The sequence below is a fragment of the Thermobia domestica genome, chromosome 5, assembly GCF_964235325.1.
Source record: "Thermobia domestica chromosome 5, izTheDome1.hap1.1, whole genome shotgun sequence".
Classification (NCBI taxonomy): Eukaryota; Metazoa; Arthropoda; class Insecta; order Zygentoma; family Lepismatidae; genus Thermobia; species Thermobia domestica.
The window spans coordinates 125,813,509-125,829,489 of NC_137458.1; the positions used below are offsets into that span (position 1 = coordinate 125,813,509).

The 15,981-nt window shown below is 37.4% G+C and overlaps 1 protein-coding gene across 1 annotated transcript in view; it reads right to left on the reverse strand.

Moving 5' to 3' along the window:
- LOC145686111 (RNA-binding protein 42) overlaps window positions 1-15,981 on the reverse strand; it is a 129,390-nt gene that overhangs the window by 82,844 nt on the left and 30,565 nt on the right. Inside the window, exons 4-5 of the mRNA XM_081759076.1 lie at window positions 13,149-13,534; window positions 6,095-6,289 (exon numbers count right to left, since the gene is read on the reverse strand). Coding sequence (XP_081615202.1) covers window positions 6,095-6,289; window positions 13,149-13,534 — 581 coding nt within the window. The remainder of the gene's footprint in view (window positions 1-6,094; window positions 6,290-13,148; window positions 13,535-15,981) is intronic.

Sequence of the window (15,981 nt, forward strand, 5' to 3'; positions counted from 1 at the left end):
ACTGAGCCACCGTGGCCTCCGGGAGAGCACCGAGAAAACCCACGCACACGGTCTTTATCCACCACAAACCTCACGTGGCGCGAGCTGGGATCGAACACAGGACCCCTACCCCATGCACCAGTACTTATATTTAAAACTGTATTCCTACTCAAAATACTTTTTACCCATTCATGTTCTATTGTATACATGAAACTATGAAATTCCCTTGTCACATAAAGAAATTTGTGAAGCTCCATCCGCGTTCCGTGGGAAACACTTTGCACCATTGACACTTGCATATATACATGTATTTTTTGATTTCTAGAAACAAGCAGGCATTTTTTGAATGACAAAGAGGTGGGAAATTCTATGTAACACTGAATAGTACCCGGATTACACACAGGATTGAAATTCCTGGTACTTTAAAGAGTCCTTCACTTTTTCTCAAACCACGCCAAGCCCTGGTATAGTACCTCAAGAACAAGAGCCAGATAAAAAAAAAAAATAAGTGGACGTTTTTTTTTTCTTTTCTTTTCTTTTCTTTTCTTTTATTTATTTATTTTTTGAAGAGCCCAAAATGTTGGGAACTTTTTTCAAAAATTTCATTTCTAATTGGCAATGTGCTTTCTTACAATCAGTTTTCCAATTAAATGACCTTTTTAACACAGGTAATCGTTCTATACGTTACATACTCCACCAGACACGCATGAAAAATTCGATAGTTCCTCGATTTTTTTTAACGCAACTCTTTTGTTTTTATTTGTGTAATTATCCAAATGTAGTGTTGAGAAAATAGAGTTATATCTTTGGATTTCCTTCACCTGCTCTTTCTAGCAACGATAGGAGAAAAGAAAGAATAGTGATCGTTAAAAATAAAAATCGAGATTTCAATTGACTTTCACGTTTCACGGCCCTTACACGCTGAAAAATTGTTCGTTTGCTCGTCCTGGTAACTAAAAATTTTCACTCGCCTAGAAGCCATACCATTCCACGTATCGAGGCTAAATTTTAAATTTAAATTTTTATAAGATTCTCTAAAGAAGTTTGTCGAATTTCTTCCTACCTCAAAAATAAGGGTAGTTTATTGAAGGGTAAAAATCAAAATCTTCCATTAAAAAAAGGGGGGGGAGGGGCTCCGGCTGAAACTTCATAACGAGGAAGTACATAATTTATACGGTTTACCATACACTGTTAGAGTCATCAAGTCTCGGAGGCTTAGGTGGGCAGGTCATGTAGCTAGGATGGAAGAAAGTAAAAACGCTTTCAAAGTCTTGACTGGAAGACCAATCGGAAAACGACCTTTAGGAAGACCTAGGCGCAGATAGGAGGACAATATTAAGATGGATCTCGCAGAGATAGGAATACAAAGTAGAAACTGGATCCAGTTGGCTATGGATAGAAGTCAGTGGAGAGCTTTTGTGAACGCGCCATTGAACCTCTGGGTTCCATAAGCCATAGAGTTTGATAGTTAGTGGCTTTGTTCGTATTTCAAATCAGTTTCATTAATAATCTTGGGCCGAGATTTTTTTCAGACGATTTTCTCAATCTTCTCATATAAAGTCTCAAGTGAATTTCATCATATTTAATAACCTGACAATACGACATAACTAATTTGTCCTGAAAAATCTCACAAGAGGTATTTTATTCTAAGGGGTGAGTTATTTTGTACAAGTTTCTCACAACTAATTCAAGCGATTTTCTTTATATCTCATAAGTAAATGTTTCATTGGTAACCTGATAATATGACATAAATCATCTGTCTTTAAAAAATCCGTAAGAGGTTTTTTACTCTTGGTGTTGAGTTTTTCTCGGACGATTTTCTCAAAACACGACTGAAGAAAGTAATTATAATCACATCGTTTCAATCCACGTTTTGAAGTATATTTTTGAAGATGGGATTTTTGGTTTTTATTGTGGGTTTTCCAAAAACAAATAAATAAAAAATGAAATAAAATACATTGGGTAGTTTTGGCCTTGGGAAAATTCCAACAACCCTGTTTTATATTCAGCAATTTCATGAAAATTGCTCGTATTTTCCCTGTGTGTCATGTCACCCACATTGAAGTGACACATTCACATTCTCTGATTTACTCCTCCCCTACCAATATACAACTTTCACGTCTTGAAGTTCAGATTCAAAAGAAACATGATATAACAATAATAGATTTTTAGCAGTTCTTCTATTCTTGTGGATAGTTTTAACCTCTAAATAAAATAATAATACAAAGTTTCAAGTTCTAGGCACAGCAATATTCGATATATTATTTTATTTGCGTTCTTATTCAACATCGAAGTTATGAAGGACGGGACGTACTATTAACGTGGACTCCGAACAGGGGTTTAGAATCTGGTGCACAGATCAAAATGCAAGATCAAAAGTCATAGTATAGGTCATTCCTCATAACACTATCTCGCCTCTACGACAGATGGCTTACAAGAACACACCACCTTCTCTAACAATGTCAGAGATAATGCTAAAAAGCTAAAAACCAGCGCCATCCCCCAGTCCTCTTCATCCTCTTACAGGTCAAAATTTGCAAACTCCTTATTTAGAGTCTAGAGTTTTATAACGTCTATACAAAATTTCGAACTCTTAGGCTCGATTACGGAGAAATGAAAGTCGGGAAACGTTATGCCTGTTTTAGACGGCTGAATTCCGAAAAATTCTTTTTACCTATAGCTTAGGGTTAAAAAATAATATTTGGTCTAGGAATTAATTCGTGCGGGTGGACAAGAGATGGCGCAACGAACGGAGCGTCCCACAGTTCCTTGTATCCACACATGTGTTGCAAACCCCTGTCATCGCGTATCGTTCGTAGTATAGGGCAGTGGATTAAAGCGTCAACAACACCAGTTTGTAGTTAAGTGAACATGGCGCAATTTGTGCCTGATAAAGTGTTTTTGCGGGGTGTCCTGCTGCATTACTTTAACATGCAGAAAAGTGCGACTGAAAGTCATCGTATTTTGGTGGAAGTGTATGGTGACCATGCTCTAGCTGAGCGAACGTGTCAGAAGTGGTTTGCACGGTTTAGAAGTGGTGATTTCGGCTTGGCAGACCAAGAGCGAGCTGGACAGTCAAAAAAATTTCAAGACGAAGAATTGACAGCATTGCTCGAGCAGGATTCGTGTCAAACGCAGGAACAACTTGCAGCAGCATTAGGCGTTGATCAAACAACAGTCTCCAAACGCTTGAAAGCCATGGGAATGATTCAAAAGATGTCACATTGGGTTCCACATGAATTGAAAGACAGAGACGTTGAAAGACGAAAAACCATTTGCGAATTGCTGCTTCAACGACAGAGCAGAAAGGGGTTTCTGCATCGAATTATTACGGGTGATGAGAAGTGGATCCATTACGAGAACCCTAAACGAAAAAAGGCCTGGGTGAAACCAGGTGAACCAGGTCCATCACAACCAAAACGAGATATTCACTGTGCAAAGGTTATGCTGTGCATATGGTGGGATATGAAAGGTGTGGTGTACTATGAGTTGCTGCAACCGGGTGAAACTATGAATGGAGAACGTTATCGACGACAATTAATGCGTTTGAAGCAAGCTCTGGCCAGAACACGACCAGAATGGGAGAACAGACATGATAAACTTATTGTTCAACATGATAACGCTCGCCCACATGTCGCAAAACCGGTCAAAACCTATTTAGAAAATGTCGGATGGGAAGTTTTACCCCACCCGCCGTATTCACCAGACGTTGCTCCTTCGGACTACTACTTGTTCGATTGCATGAACAACGATTTGATTGGACAGCGGTTTACTTCTTCAGAAGATATCGAAACATGGGTCTCTGACTGGATCGCTTCCAAGGATGAGGACTTCTTTCGCCACGGAATCCGTACATTGCCTGACAGATGGGCGAAAGTGGTGGCTAGCGATGGACAATATTTTTCTTAAGGTATTTATGTATTTTGTGTTTGTACTACAGCTTCAATGTGTGCGTACCAACCGCACGAATTAATTCCTAGACCAAATACTTGTACATAATTTTTAAATTTTTGGTTTAACCGTTTCATATCCCTACTAGTAAATGAATGAGTATGGGGGGGGGTTAATGAGGGCGTCAGCATCAAGGCTATATATCCTCGTCACGAAGTTTCATATCCCTGTTGATGAATGAACCCACAGTAAGCCAATGGACTTATTACTTTACAGATAACATCAAAATTTTGAAAGCTTACCAAGTAAAAATAATCTGTTACCAAAATATGAAATAATTTACTGAAAAAATGGTAATAACACAGTGATCACCTTTCAAGCTAATAAGGGGCTCTCACTGATCAGACAATTCAGGTTCTATTGGATTTATAATGTATACATATTTTTGGGCATTGCCAGTATTTATGGCCTTAAGCCTGTCATGTATGAGGGATGATATCCCTTGGTAAGCACATTATCTGGGGAAAGGAAGAAGGAAGGAAGGAAGGAAGCGACCTGGGACCTGTATGTTACGTACCAGGTACGTTAGATTTTTCTGTATGTTACGTTAGATTTTTCTCACCGAATATCTCCCACCAGGGCGTCCAAGCAGATGATGCGTGATCGGTTTATTGACTCTCAAGAATATTGTTTCTCTCTTTCTTGGCCCACAATCTAAAATTCTTAATAGAAGTAGCTCCCCGATGACCTTGTGATGTTAGTTGTGGGACAACACAAAAGAACTGCAGAATCGTAACTGAGATCACGCGCAACAGTCAGGCATAAAAACTATTCAATTATATGAGAGAAGAGAAGGATGGTATTAATTTCTGAGCACACCCAATAAAACATACGAGGGAGGTATCAAAAAGCCCATTCAATCATCTAGAAGTTGATGAACTACGAGCCCCGTCGGACATGCATTTTATACTTCTTGTATATCCTTGTATGTTAACCATGCAAATTCTTGACTCGTTAGATTTATTTATTTTTATTTTATTTTATTTTTTTAATTTTATTTTTATTTTTTTTTATCAGGTAAATCATTGAAGGTGCGATAACTGACATGCTTAAGCTACGGAGCATCATTAAATTCCTTCATCTTCAGGGGAAATCAGCAAAGCAGATCCACGAAGAGATGAAAGTCTGGGGATGAAAGCCCATCCTATGAGATGGTATGCAAGTGGAAACGGCAATTCCAAACTGGACACATGACCGATTTTCACTGATGGTACCACCTAAACGAAAAAGTTAAGAAGTTCATAATGAAAGACAGGAGCATAATCATTAAAAGTGTTATGTGTGCAACAGATATGAGTATGGGTCTGCCAGGAATATCATACACAACCAGCTGCATCTTCAGAAAGTGTCAGCATATGAAGATACTGCAAGAAAAAGGTTGCATCGCTGTGAGGTGGATGAAGAGGACTTTTTCGGCGGACTAGTGACAATGGATAAAAGTTGGGTTTATCTTTATAAGCCAGAAACAAAGGAAATGAGCAAACAATGGAAACATACCTCCTTCTCCCCTCCATTCCTGAAAAGGCACGAGTACAGAAGTTTGCCGCTAAGCTGATGCTTTCCATTTCTGGAACTGTGAAGCGGTCATCATGACAGACTATGTACCACAGGGGCAAACTATTACTAGTACCTACATATTATTCCCCTCTCCTCACTAAGTTACAAGAAGAACTTAAGAAGAAACGTCGTAGATTGGTCACTAAAGAGGTGCTGCTGTTGGCAGATAATACACCAGTTCATTCTGCATGTATCCATGATGAAGGCAGTGGAATTAGGATATTAAATATTGTCCCAAGCCCATAGTCACCGGACCCAGCACCAAGTGACTTTTTTCTCTTCCCAGTAACGAATCGTCCACTCAGAAGACGCTATTTTGACAGTAGGGACGACGTCATTCCCGAAGGTGGTTTCAAAGCCAAGCTGTAGACTTTTACAAAACGGGCTTACGGTAAGTGAAGAACCGCTGGCAAAAATGCGTCGCTAGACATGGTGACTACGTAGAGAAGGACTAATACCATCATGATGTCAAGAGTTCTCGAGAATGGATTTCTTCTAGGTGATTGCAAGAATTTTTGATACCTCCTCGTATTAACCATATGGTAATACGGTGATAAAAGTATTTCATCACTGGAAAATAATTAAATAATAAAGTCAGAATACTTACCGTTCATTTCTTTCATGGCCTTGATGAAATCTTGAGGATCTTTGAAGCTAACAAAGCCATATCCCTTAGTCTTGTTTGTCCGTTTGTCTCGAACAACTTTGGCCTTGAGGAAGGAGGGATATTTACCAAACGCACGTGCTAAAACTTCATCGGTAACATCGTTTCCCAGATCGCCACAAAATATTCTGAAGTCATCTAAGGGAAAAAAGAAGTAATTTTTAAAAGAAAGTAGTTAGTAACCAAAAATATTCATAAAGTTACAGTTCTGTCTACTCTACTACTAAAATTTACTTAACTATTACTAAAAGAAAAAAAATAAGGAAATTTCCCCACTGAAGCTTTAAAGACAAGACTGAATCAATGTTTGAATGACACACAAAAATTAACTCAAGGCAAAACTCGAAACTTGATCTCCCGTCTGCCGGGTGAATGTTCTACCATCTAAGCTACTAGTGATTCGATTACCTCCCTTAATTTTTTATATTTTATTCCTTAAGTCCCAACTAACTAGTCGTCTGTTAGCAATTGTCGGTTGAGGCAATCCATTAAGATAAATATTTTAATTTGGGCTGTTTAAAACAGTGCTTATTGATATTAAATGCAAATAAAATAGCTGAAATACAATGCTAAAGCCTTTCTATTTCAAGTACGCCCTCGGAAATTATGTGAAACATACTTCGGCCCCATCCCCAACCCCCTCTTGCAGAGGAAACCTCCCTTTGCTTTTTGGAAAGAAGTGAATGACCTCGGCTGTGTTGCCAATTTGTCATTCAGTAGTTTGGTTTTGGCGAGTGTTAGCTACTCAGAAAGAGTTAACAAGACAGTACACAACGAAGTCCGTGAAATAATTCATTGTGATAACGCTGTTTGCATCCAACTATAGAAAGATCTCAGTCATAGCAACTTGTCTCTCTTTCGAGGGGGACATTTATGTATATATTAAACAGAAAGACCCAACAAACAGTGTTGCAATCCAACACAAAGTTATATTTTTTCAAATGGCACTACGTCAGATTATTATATATCTCAAGTTGAGTTGATTTTAGTTTAGCGTCCCTTTCAGCAGCGAGGCTATATGAGACGTGGACCTACTGATTAACGTGGAATCCGAACCACATGAGCTCCCGCCGGGAATCGAACCCGGGTCTCCCGCGCCAAAGGCGCGTATATTATATATCTCAAATCAACATGTCAAACGTAAACTTAAAATATCACTTTTATTATTCAGTACTGCAAACTACGGATATTATAGTATTACAAACATCCAAAGTTTGGAAGCTTTTACCGCAAATACAGCATAACGGAGATGCCCATAATGCTCATCGAAAGTACTTTAGCGTTGGATACCATGGTCATGGTATAACTTGTTTCGAATGAATAGGAACGAAGATACCAGAGCTTGATTTTTTTTAAAGCCTTTATTTCGAAAAAATGCTGAGATAAGTATCATACCTAGTTACTTGTATGGTTTGTAATGGATCTGTAAATAATTTTGCCGTTTACAGCACTTCGATATCTCAAACCGTTCCGGAGATATGATAAACATTGCTGAAGTTTGCAACACTGCTTAAATCGTGTAGTTGCGAGAACTTGTTGTAATTACAGCTACTAAAAGCTATTACTGTAATGCTATAAGAGAAAAGGAAAACAACAATCATTTTAAATATTTTCCACAAATACGCCATTTTCAGCAGGAGAGGATAGATAGGTGTAACGCAACCTTGTGACACATTAACTTCCGTAACTGGGATTGGATTTCAATGATACTTTGCTGATACATTAAGTGCCTTAATACCGCGGTTCAGTTCGACGATGGATGTCGTAGATGCAAGGGGGAGCTAAACCCCTTACCATATGGACATGGCAATGATCATGGAGGGAGAAAGATGGAACAAACGCTACTCGCAAGCTTTTGCACAACTGAACACGAACAAAAGCGGACTTAATTGCTGAACCATGCGTAGTTTTTGAGATCTAGCATGAAACATATCAAAGCATTTAATTTTTTTCCGGGCTATGACCATTGTCACGAACCTGCTTTCTTCGCGGTTTTAGCATGTCCTTACTTTTTTCTCCATGTAATATCAGTCATGATTTTTCTTGCAATAGTTTATTCACATACAGATTACTTTGTGGCCTAAGCAGCAATTTTTAGCACTTTGCCCTCCTGAGATATTACGCCCCAAAAATGGCATCAAAATCACAAACTTCAACTTTCGGCCCTCCATAAATCTACGGTGCTAGTAGTATCATAGGTGTGGATATTTCTACAGACTCTTTACATGCAATAATATTCAACAGTAAGCTTATAAACCCCCTCCCCACACATACACACTTTATGCCATTAAAAATTACATCAATTAAAAGTGTAATTTTCTACACTTTTTCTAGTGATTTCATGTATTGATTTGCAACCCTGCATATTTATTTATTTAGAAGGAAGAGTATATATTCTCCGTGTACCTCAGTCTCTCCTCTAAACATTCGTTTTTGTTTGGAATTTGTTTCATTCGTACGTCCTGAGCAACTGTAGTTTTCGTAAACAGTTGCAAATGCAAAAGACGCTTCACTGACAACAAAGATGGCTGCCATTCAGGAACAGTTGTATATTCGACAGCGTGAATGATGTTATTGACTTTCTCATACACAAGGTTCATCACACTCCAATTTCTATAATTTTCTGAGATGGTCGAGCAATCATTTTCGCCATCTTTGGACCACTTCAGATGGATTGACCCAGATTTAAAGTAAATTACGTATAAGTTACAATATCCAGGTTTTTCTATGGACTTATTGTAATGTCGTACTTTCTGTTACATATCACGCTCTACTTCTCTACTTATTATTGAATTTGTAGTGGTTTATGGCCCATAACGAAAGATCATATACATACGTTTCAAGCTAATAATGTAAGTTTACAGCGAATACTGTATATCTTCTATCTGGAATTTAAAAAGTACCTAAGAATGTCGAACTGTTTCTTACGACGATTTCATAGCTATTGTTTCTAGGTATTGTATATATGGTACCAGCGTTATATATTAGAGATTCTTTTTAATTGTAAGAAGTAATACACTTGCTTGATGGGAAAACAAGATTGTTTTAACACAACTTATAAACTCTACTTCTACGAAAACTAAAACTGCAAAGGTTTTGATTCAAGCTTTACAAACAATACAGCAGGATGTCGAAAAAAAGAGGGATCCCTCAAGGTAACAAAAAATTGGCTACTTATTGATCCCTCAAGGTACTTGTATAAAAATGAAGCAACGTGTTCACTGTGAAATGTTACATATATTCTTCACATATACAGTAACTGGCTTCTATTTAGTTATATATTGCTCAGGAAATTAACCTGGAACGACATATTTAGTGTAACTACCCAGATTTGCGTCATTCAAGTTAAAGACAGGTATATACACGTGAGTGATATTTGTGAAACGAGGCGTCCAGAGAAAATATAAGAGTAGGACTATAGATTCTGAGTTTATAACTAGAACGTCAAATTTTTGTAAATCTATGCATAAGTTGTTATGAGCTGTCAATATTTTTCGTTTCAGAGCAATTTGAACTCCATGATAAATGAACAGTGTATCTTTTAACTAAGAGCTTAACAGTAACATTTAACTCTCCTCACGTTACTAGTATTATGAGTGTAAAAAACCCTAAGTTATAATATGTAAAATAATAATATGTAAGAATCAGCTATTTAGTTACTGCGTCTGAAGTTCAATGTACTATTACATAGATTACACTGTTTTGGTTTATGTATAAGTGCAAGATGACATTCTAAGAAGTGAAAAGAGTTGCATGTGATTTATCCAGATCTGCTGATGAAAGTAACAAATATAACTGAAATAGTTTAGTGTTCAAGTAAGTGAACAATTTATTTTTACAAATTATTACAATGTATTAATGTATATCCTTATACATTACAATGTACGTAAAATAGTACTTTTTTCTGAAATCTTTCAGGAACAGAAAAGTCATCATAGTCTTCTACATTCAGAAAGCGACCATGAAACAATATTTCTTGCAAATTATATGTCAATTTAAGCTTTTCGCACAACAATTTCTGATCTTGTAAATAAATATATAGAGAGTCGTGTAAGTTTCAGTCCTGTGATTCTACTACTCATATTGATACAATGAAGAAGAGAGAGGAATTGAGTAGCGACAAAATGATATGTGGAGTGATTGAGTGAGTCTAGTTCGAAACAATCATGCATAGAATCTTGGTCTACAAAGCGATATGCAACTGAATGGGTAAGATAAAGGAAAAAATAAATCCATATATAAAGAATCTTTCTTAATCTTAGTACTTCAACTGAATTCGAAGGGGCACGGTGGCTCAGTAGTAGTGTGCTTACTTCTGGTGTGTGGGGGGTCCCTGGTTCGATCCCCGGCCAAGTAAGTTTATGGTGGACAACTTTCTCGGCGTACTCCCGTTTCCTTCCCACTTTCTCATTCTACCAATTCTTCCATCATTCAGTTGCCTTACTCATTGTCTCCCTTAGACTAAAGGACATAATCGCGAGACGTTAAACTGACAGATTTCATTTTCTTTTTTTCAACTGAATTCGAGTTTCTTTGTTCTACCCAGTGGCGTATGTAAGGGGGGACTTCCGGGCTTAAGCTCCCCTACCGAAATTTTATTTACTATATTAAAGTAGTACTACTTCCAGGATTTTCACATTTCCAGGAACAAAGTTAGCAAAGACCTTCCGAAACAAAATCGTAAATACGCCATTGGTTCTACCAATAAGCTATTATAACTTCTCATTTGCATACGTTTGGCGCCTAATGCGCAGATATTATTTTAATTCGTAATGGAAAATATGTATGCGATTGCAGGACATGTGACTATTTTACAGAACTATATTCACAAATAAGGACGGAACATGTTAATGATAAGCTCTTAAGACTAGAGCGCAATATGCGAATATTTTGCATCATCTACGTTCCTTAATGCTAAACAATTGAATACGTCTCAATTAAATAATGGTGAACCTATTTGAATCTTGAAAGCATTGAATTTTTAAGTGTTTTTCTTGTTTGACCTCGTTATCTTAGTTCTCGGTAGTTGAGCTGCTACCTTCTTCTGGGTTTAGACCAGGTGGTTACGATAAATGGACGCTGAAATTAAAAAGTTCATAATATGTCTATACAACTTATACCTTTCAAGATTCAGACTTAATTTTTTTTCTACCCTGTATCATCTGAGTTCCAAAACAATCCTAGAGTACGTTAATTAAGTACCAATTACTTATTTAGTTGTGACTAGTACAGGCTAACGAAAATTTGGATCATAGGAAATTGATCCCGAGATTATGCTAATCGAAACAAGCTGGTCAAGATTTTAGCTCTTAAATCTATCAAAACGAATTAACGTTATTTTTTATGATTTAAATAAAGAATACACTACACTTGTCGATCCCCTACACAAACGATATTTCAACATGCAAACTGATTTCTATTTGTAAGATTGAACCCAACTTTATTCCGTTTTTTAAATCTTGTTCGTATACGTTTCAACGACGACTTCTCGTCTTCTTCAAAACGAAAGTTCTAAAGAATTTAAGTATATGTTTTGATAAACAGTAGTTTAGTTTTCCATCATTACTTAGTAAAAACGGAATAAAGAAAGTAAATCTTTAAAATAAATGTTCAACAACAATAATAAAGTAAATGTCGAAGTGTGAGTGCAATTATTTGTCGAACGTATGGAATACATTATGCTATAACGAATTACTTACACACTGATATTCCTCTGTCCTCAGTCCATTTTTCTTAAAATATGTCGAGTACTACATTTAGGAACACCTCCTTAGGACAAACACAGGTGTAAGTCATTTTGCACAATAGGATTTTCACTCTTTTAAATATTGTACGTTTGTTTTTGATTGGCATGGTTCACACCTGAAAAGTGAATCTGTCTACAACGCGGTATTGCCACGCCACGATTACGTTGAGAGTTACAATACGTTGAATTCTCAAGTAGGAATTGTAGTATGAAATGTGAACAAAATTTTCCGGGATGCTATCGTTCCATTATACACGTCACTTATTGTACAGTCCGCAGCAAAAAACTTGCAATAGGAGCATGTAAGTTTATTGTAAAACTACACCTAACAGCGTAGGGAATCAATATAACGTCTAAGTGGCACGAATCACGCCACGAGAAACCTCGGCGTCCTCCCCTGCACATTAACTTTGGAGCAAAAGACTTCGTCGTTTCACAATAAACTTACATGCTCATGTTGCAGGTTTTTTGCTGCGGACTGTACCAACAACAGAGTCTAAATGTTAGATGTAAGACTAAACTAAATCAATAAACAAATGCGGAAAAATGTGATTGATGTAATTAGTAATGCTGCTGTACAAATCTCTGTCTAATTTCTTTTATCAGTATTTAGTTTAGGTTTTTTTGTCCTAACGTAATATGTCTCAAACACACATCTTTCAATACTAGAGAACACACGCTGAATAATACTCATATCCCGCACCGAGTGTCTGGTCGCTTGAAGATGTTGCAAGCGAAAGATTGTTTTAAAATGTGTTACCTCATCTGTGAGCATACATTGAATATCAGAAGAACTCCAACAGAGAGTGTCTTCTAATAGCATGTTTCTTTTTCCGAAATCAACTTAGGCTATCTTTTAGATTTATGGATACAGAATCACAAGCTATACTCCCACATTGACTCAAAGGAAAAATGTAGCAACATAATGTGGAAATCGTAAAGTTTATTAATATTAACCCTTCGACTGGGTTCTTTTTTAAAATAAATTCACGGTTGAATTTAAAGCTAACGAAGTATAATAATGTTTCTACAGTGCACGAATGTTATCGATAATGAGTCTATATAACTACGTAAAAATTCCTTAAAAGTTTTGTGCTGAAGAAGAAACAAATAGTCGTTCAAACGTACACAGACAAGATTTAAAAAAAAAAGTTGGTTTAATCTTATTAATATTCAGTATGCATCTTATCAGTTCGTTAAGTAATTTGCTATTTGTTTTCTAATCGTTCGAAAACAAAATCTTCAACTTACCATCATCCCACTCGCTGAGCGAGTTATCCTCCCAAGTCTGTCCCCCTGCTGTTCGTATGACCTTTTTGGGCTTCTTCTCTTTCTTCTTTACCCCTGTGCCTTCTTCTGTTCCTGTTCCTCCTCCTCCTCCTCCTCCTCCTCCCCCTACTGTGGCTGGGCCTACTGATATCACTGTGCTCGCCTTCACTTTCTCAGCCATTTCTTTCGCTCTGCTAATTTCACTTGCTTTAGCTGCCTCCGAAGGTTTCTCTCCTTTCATTTTCTTCAACTTTTTTTCAGCATCTTCTTGTTCTCCCTGTTGGCATTCTTGCATCATAGCTATCATTTCGCTCTCGGTGGGCATCTTCGCACCAATTGGTTTTGATCCATACATTTTGGGCGTAGCACTGTAAAGCAATAACAGGAAATTGGTAACAGCAACAGATTTAAGCACAACTGTGTAATATAAGATTGAGCAGAAGCCAATTTTCTCTTTAAATTATTTCCCAAATTTAATGTATTGTTCAATTTTCTCTTGATTTAATTTTACATATTACTGAATAAGCGTCTTCTGGTTGTTTCTCATTCCAGATATTAACCACTACCGAATAACAAAACAGTAAAAATTCGTGATGTCAAATGTTTTTTTCAATTGATAGTTTCACGATTAAAAACAAAATCCACCATTAAAAATATTATGAGATTAAGTTACCCGAAGGGTACTAAAAACCGACAATTTATTACTGATCTATGACATCTACGAATCTGCAAATCGGAAGTAAGCAGTTACAATGCTAAAGAAAGAATATACAACATAGCTCCAACACAGTGTTGTCAACGGCTCAAGCGGCTCGGCTCGCGGCTCAGTTACCACCGAGCCAAGCCGAGAAGTGAGTCGAGCCAACAGCTCATCAAACCGAGCCGGCTCAAGCCCTCGGCTCATTTGGGCCGAGCCGAGCCGATGACTCACCGCAACCGAGTCGGCTCGAGCCAATGGCTCACCAGAGCCACGCCGAACCGAGCCGAGCCGGTTGGGCGCAACATCGTTCTGATTAACAACAAAGAAAAAATACAAGTTCGCTTAGAAATATTTCTTCAGTTATTGATAAATAGTTGGAAGTAATAAAACAAAACAAGTCTAGATAAACACAAAGGATGCATGTCTTTAAAAAAATAAAAAAAACTACATAGATGCTCTTACACGATGTTAACAATAATATTTGTAGGCGTTCTCGAACTTTTACATATTTGTACTATTATTTAATTCGTTTCTTGAATTATATTTACAACAGAGATCCAACTACTGCCCACTGATTTAAGAGATTGATTAACAAATCTGTTACTACAAACTCAAATATAAAACATTTTGTTTGTCTTCACGTAATCCAACTTCGAAAATGGGGTTTTTGTTTTAACATTTCGTAGCACGTAGTTAGCAACTTTAATTTAGTTTTGCCAACAGCTCGAGCGGCTCGGCTCACAATTCAGTCACCACTGAGCCGAGACGATGGCTCATCCCAGCCAACCCGGCTCGAGCCGATGGCTCACCTGAGCCGAGCCGAACTAGGAATGGGCAAAATCGGTTTTTATAAAAACCGGACCGGTTTCTAGAAAACCGAAAAAAGAAACTGATATTTCGGTTTTATCCAAAACCGGTTCGGTTTTCTCCGAAACCGGTTTCGGTTTTCTCCAAAATAGTTCTTTTTCGCCGAAACCAGTTTTGGTTTTCTCTAAACACCGGTTCGGTTTTTCACCGAAACTGGTTTCGGTTTTCTTCAAAACCGGTTCGGTTTTCACCAAAACTGGTTTCGGTGAAAACTTTTGGAAAACACATAGAACTATTTTTGTGGAAACGGAATCGGTTTCTGGAGAACAACGAAATACTATTCTGGTCAGAAATAGAACCAATTTTGGAAAAACTGCAACCGGTTTTGAAGAAAACCGAAACCGGATTCGGTGAAAAACCGAACCGGTTTTTGAAAATTTTCGAAAACCGGCTTCGTTTTTCCTAAAAACCAAAAACCGAAAAACCGTTTTCTGTGCCCACCATTAAGTCGAACCGAGCCGGCTTGAGCCGATGGCTCAATTGAACCTAGCCAAGCCGAGCTGGAGCTCGAGCTGAGCCGGTTGACATCACTACTCCAACAACACAACGTTCTACTTTTCGAAATTCTTCTTTAGATAGGAACATCAACTCTATGAGGCTCTTCTTTAATTACTTTAAGAGAATCAGTACGATTAATAAAATGTCTCAACTACTATAAAACTGACAATCAAAAATTTGTATCTCATTCTTTTTATATATAACTCATAGAACCCCATTTTCCGTCGCAATTATGTTTGTACATGAAGTAAATTTTGAATTTTCAGACTCTCTTTAGATATGTCTTACTGAATACATGCTTTCCTTATTGTTACATACTATTATTATTAGTAGTAATAGTAGGATTAGGAATTAGATTTCTGGGCTGTCGGCATTGAAGGACATTTAATCCGTTACGTATCTGAGGGATGACATCCCTCGGCGAGCACACTATCCGATGAAACGGAAGGAAGGAAGTGGCGTGGGACCATTATGGTAGGTACCATTCTGGCATTTGCCTGGTGTAAATGAAGGAAACCCAGGAAAAACTTCACCCAAGATGGTTGGCCTGAAAAAGCTGTTACACTTTTTCAACCGAGTGTCCCCCACTGGGAATCGAACCCGGGACCGCTCGCACCGAAGACTACGCTATGCGGGTTTATTATTATTATTATTATTATTATTATTATTATTATTATTATTATTATTATTATTATTATTATTATTATTTATGATGATTATTATTATTATTCTGATCTACTTTGGGTCACC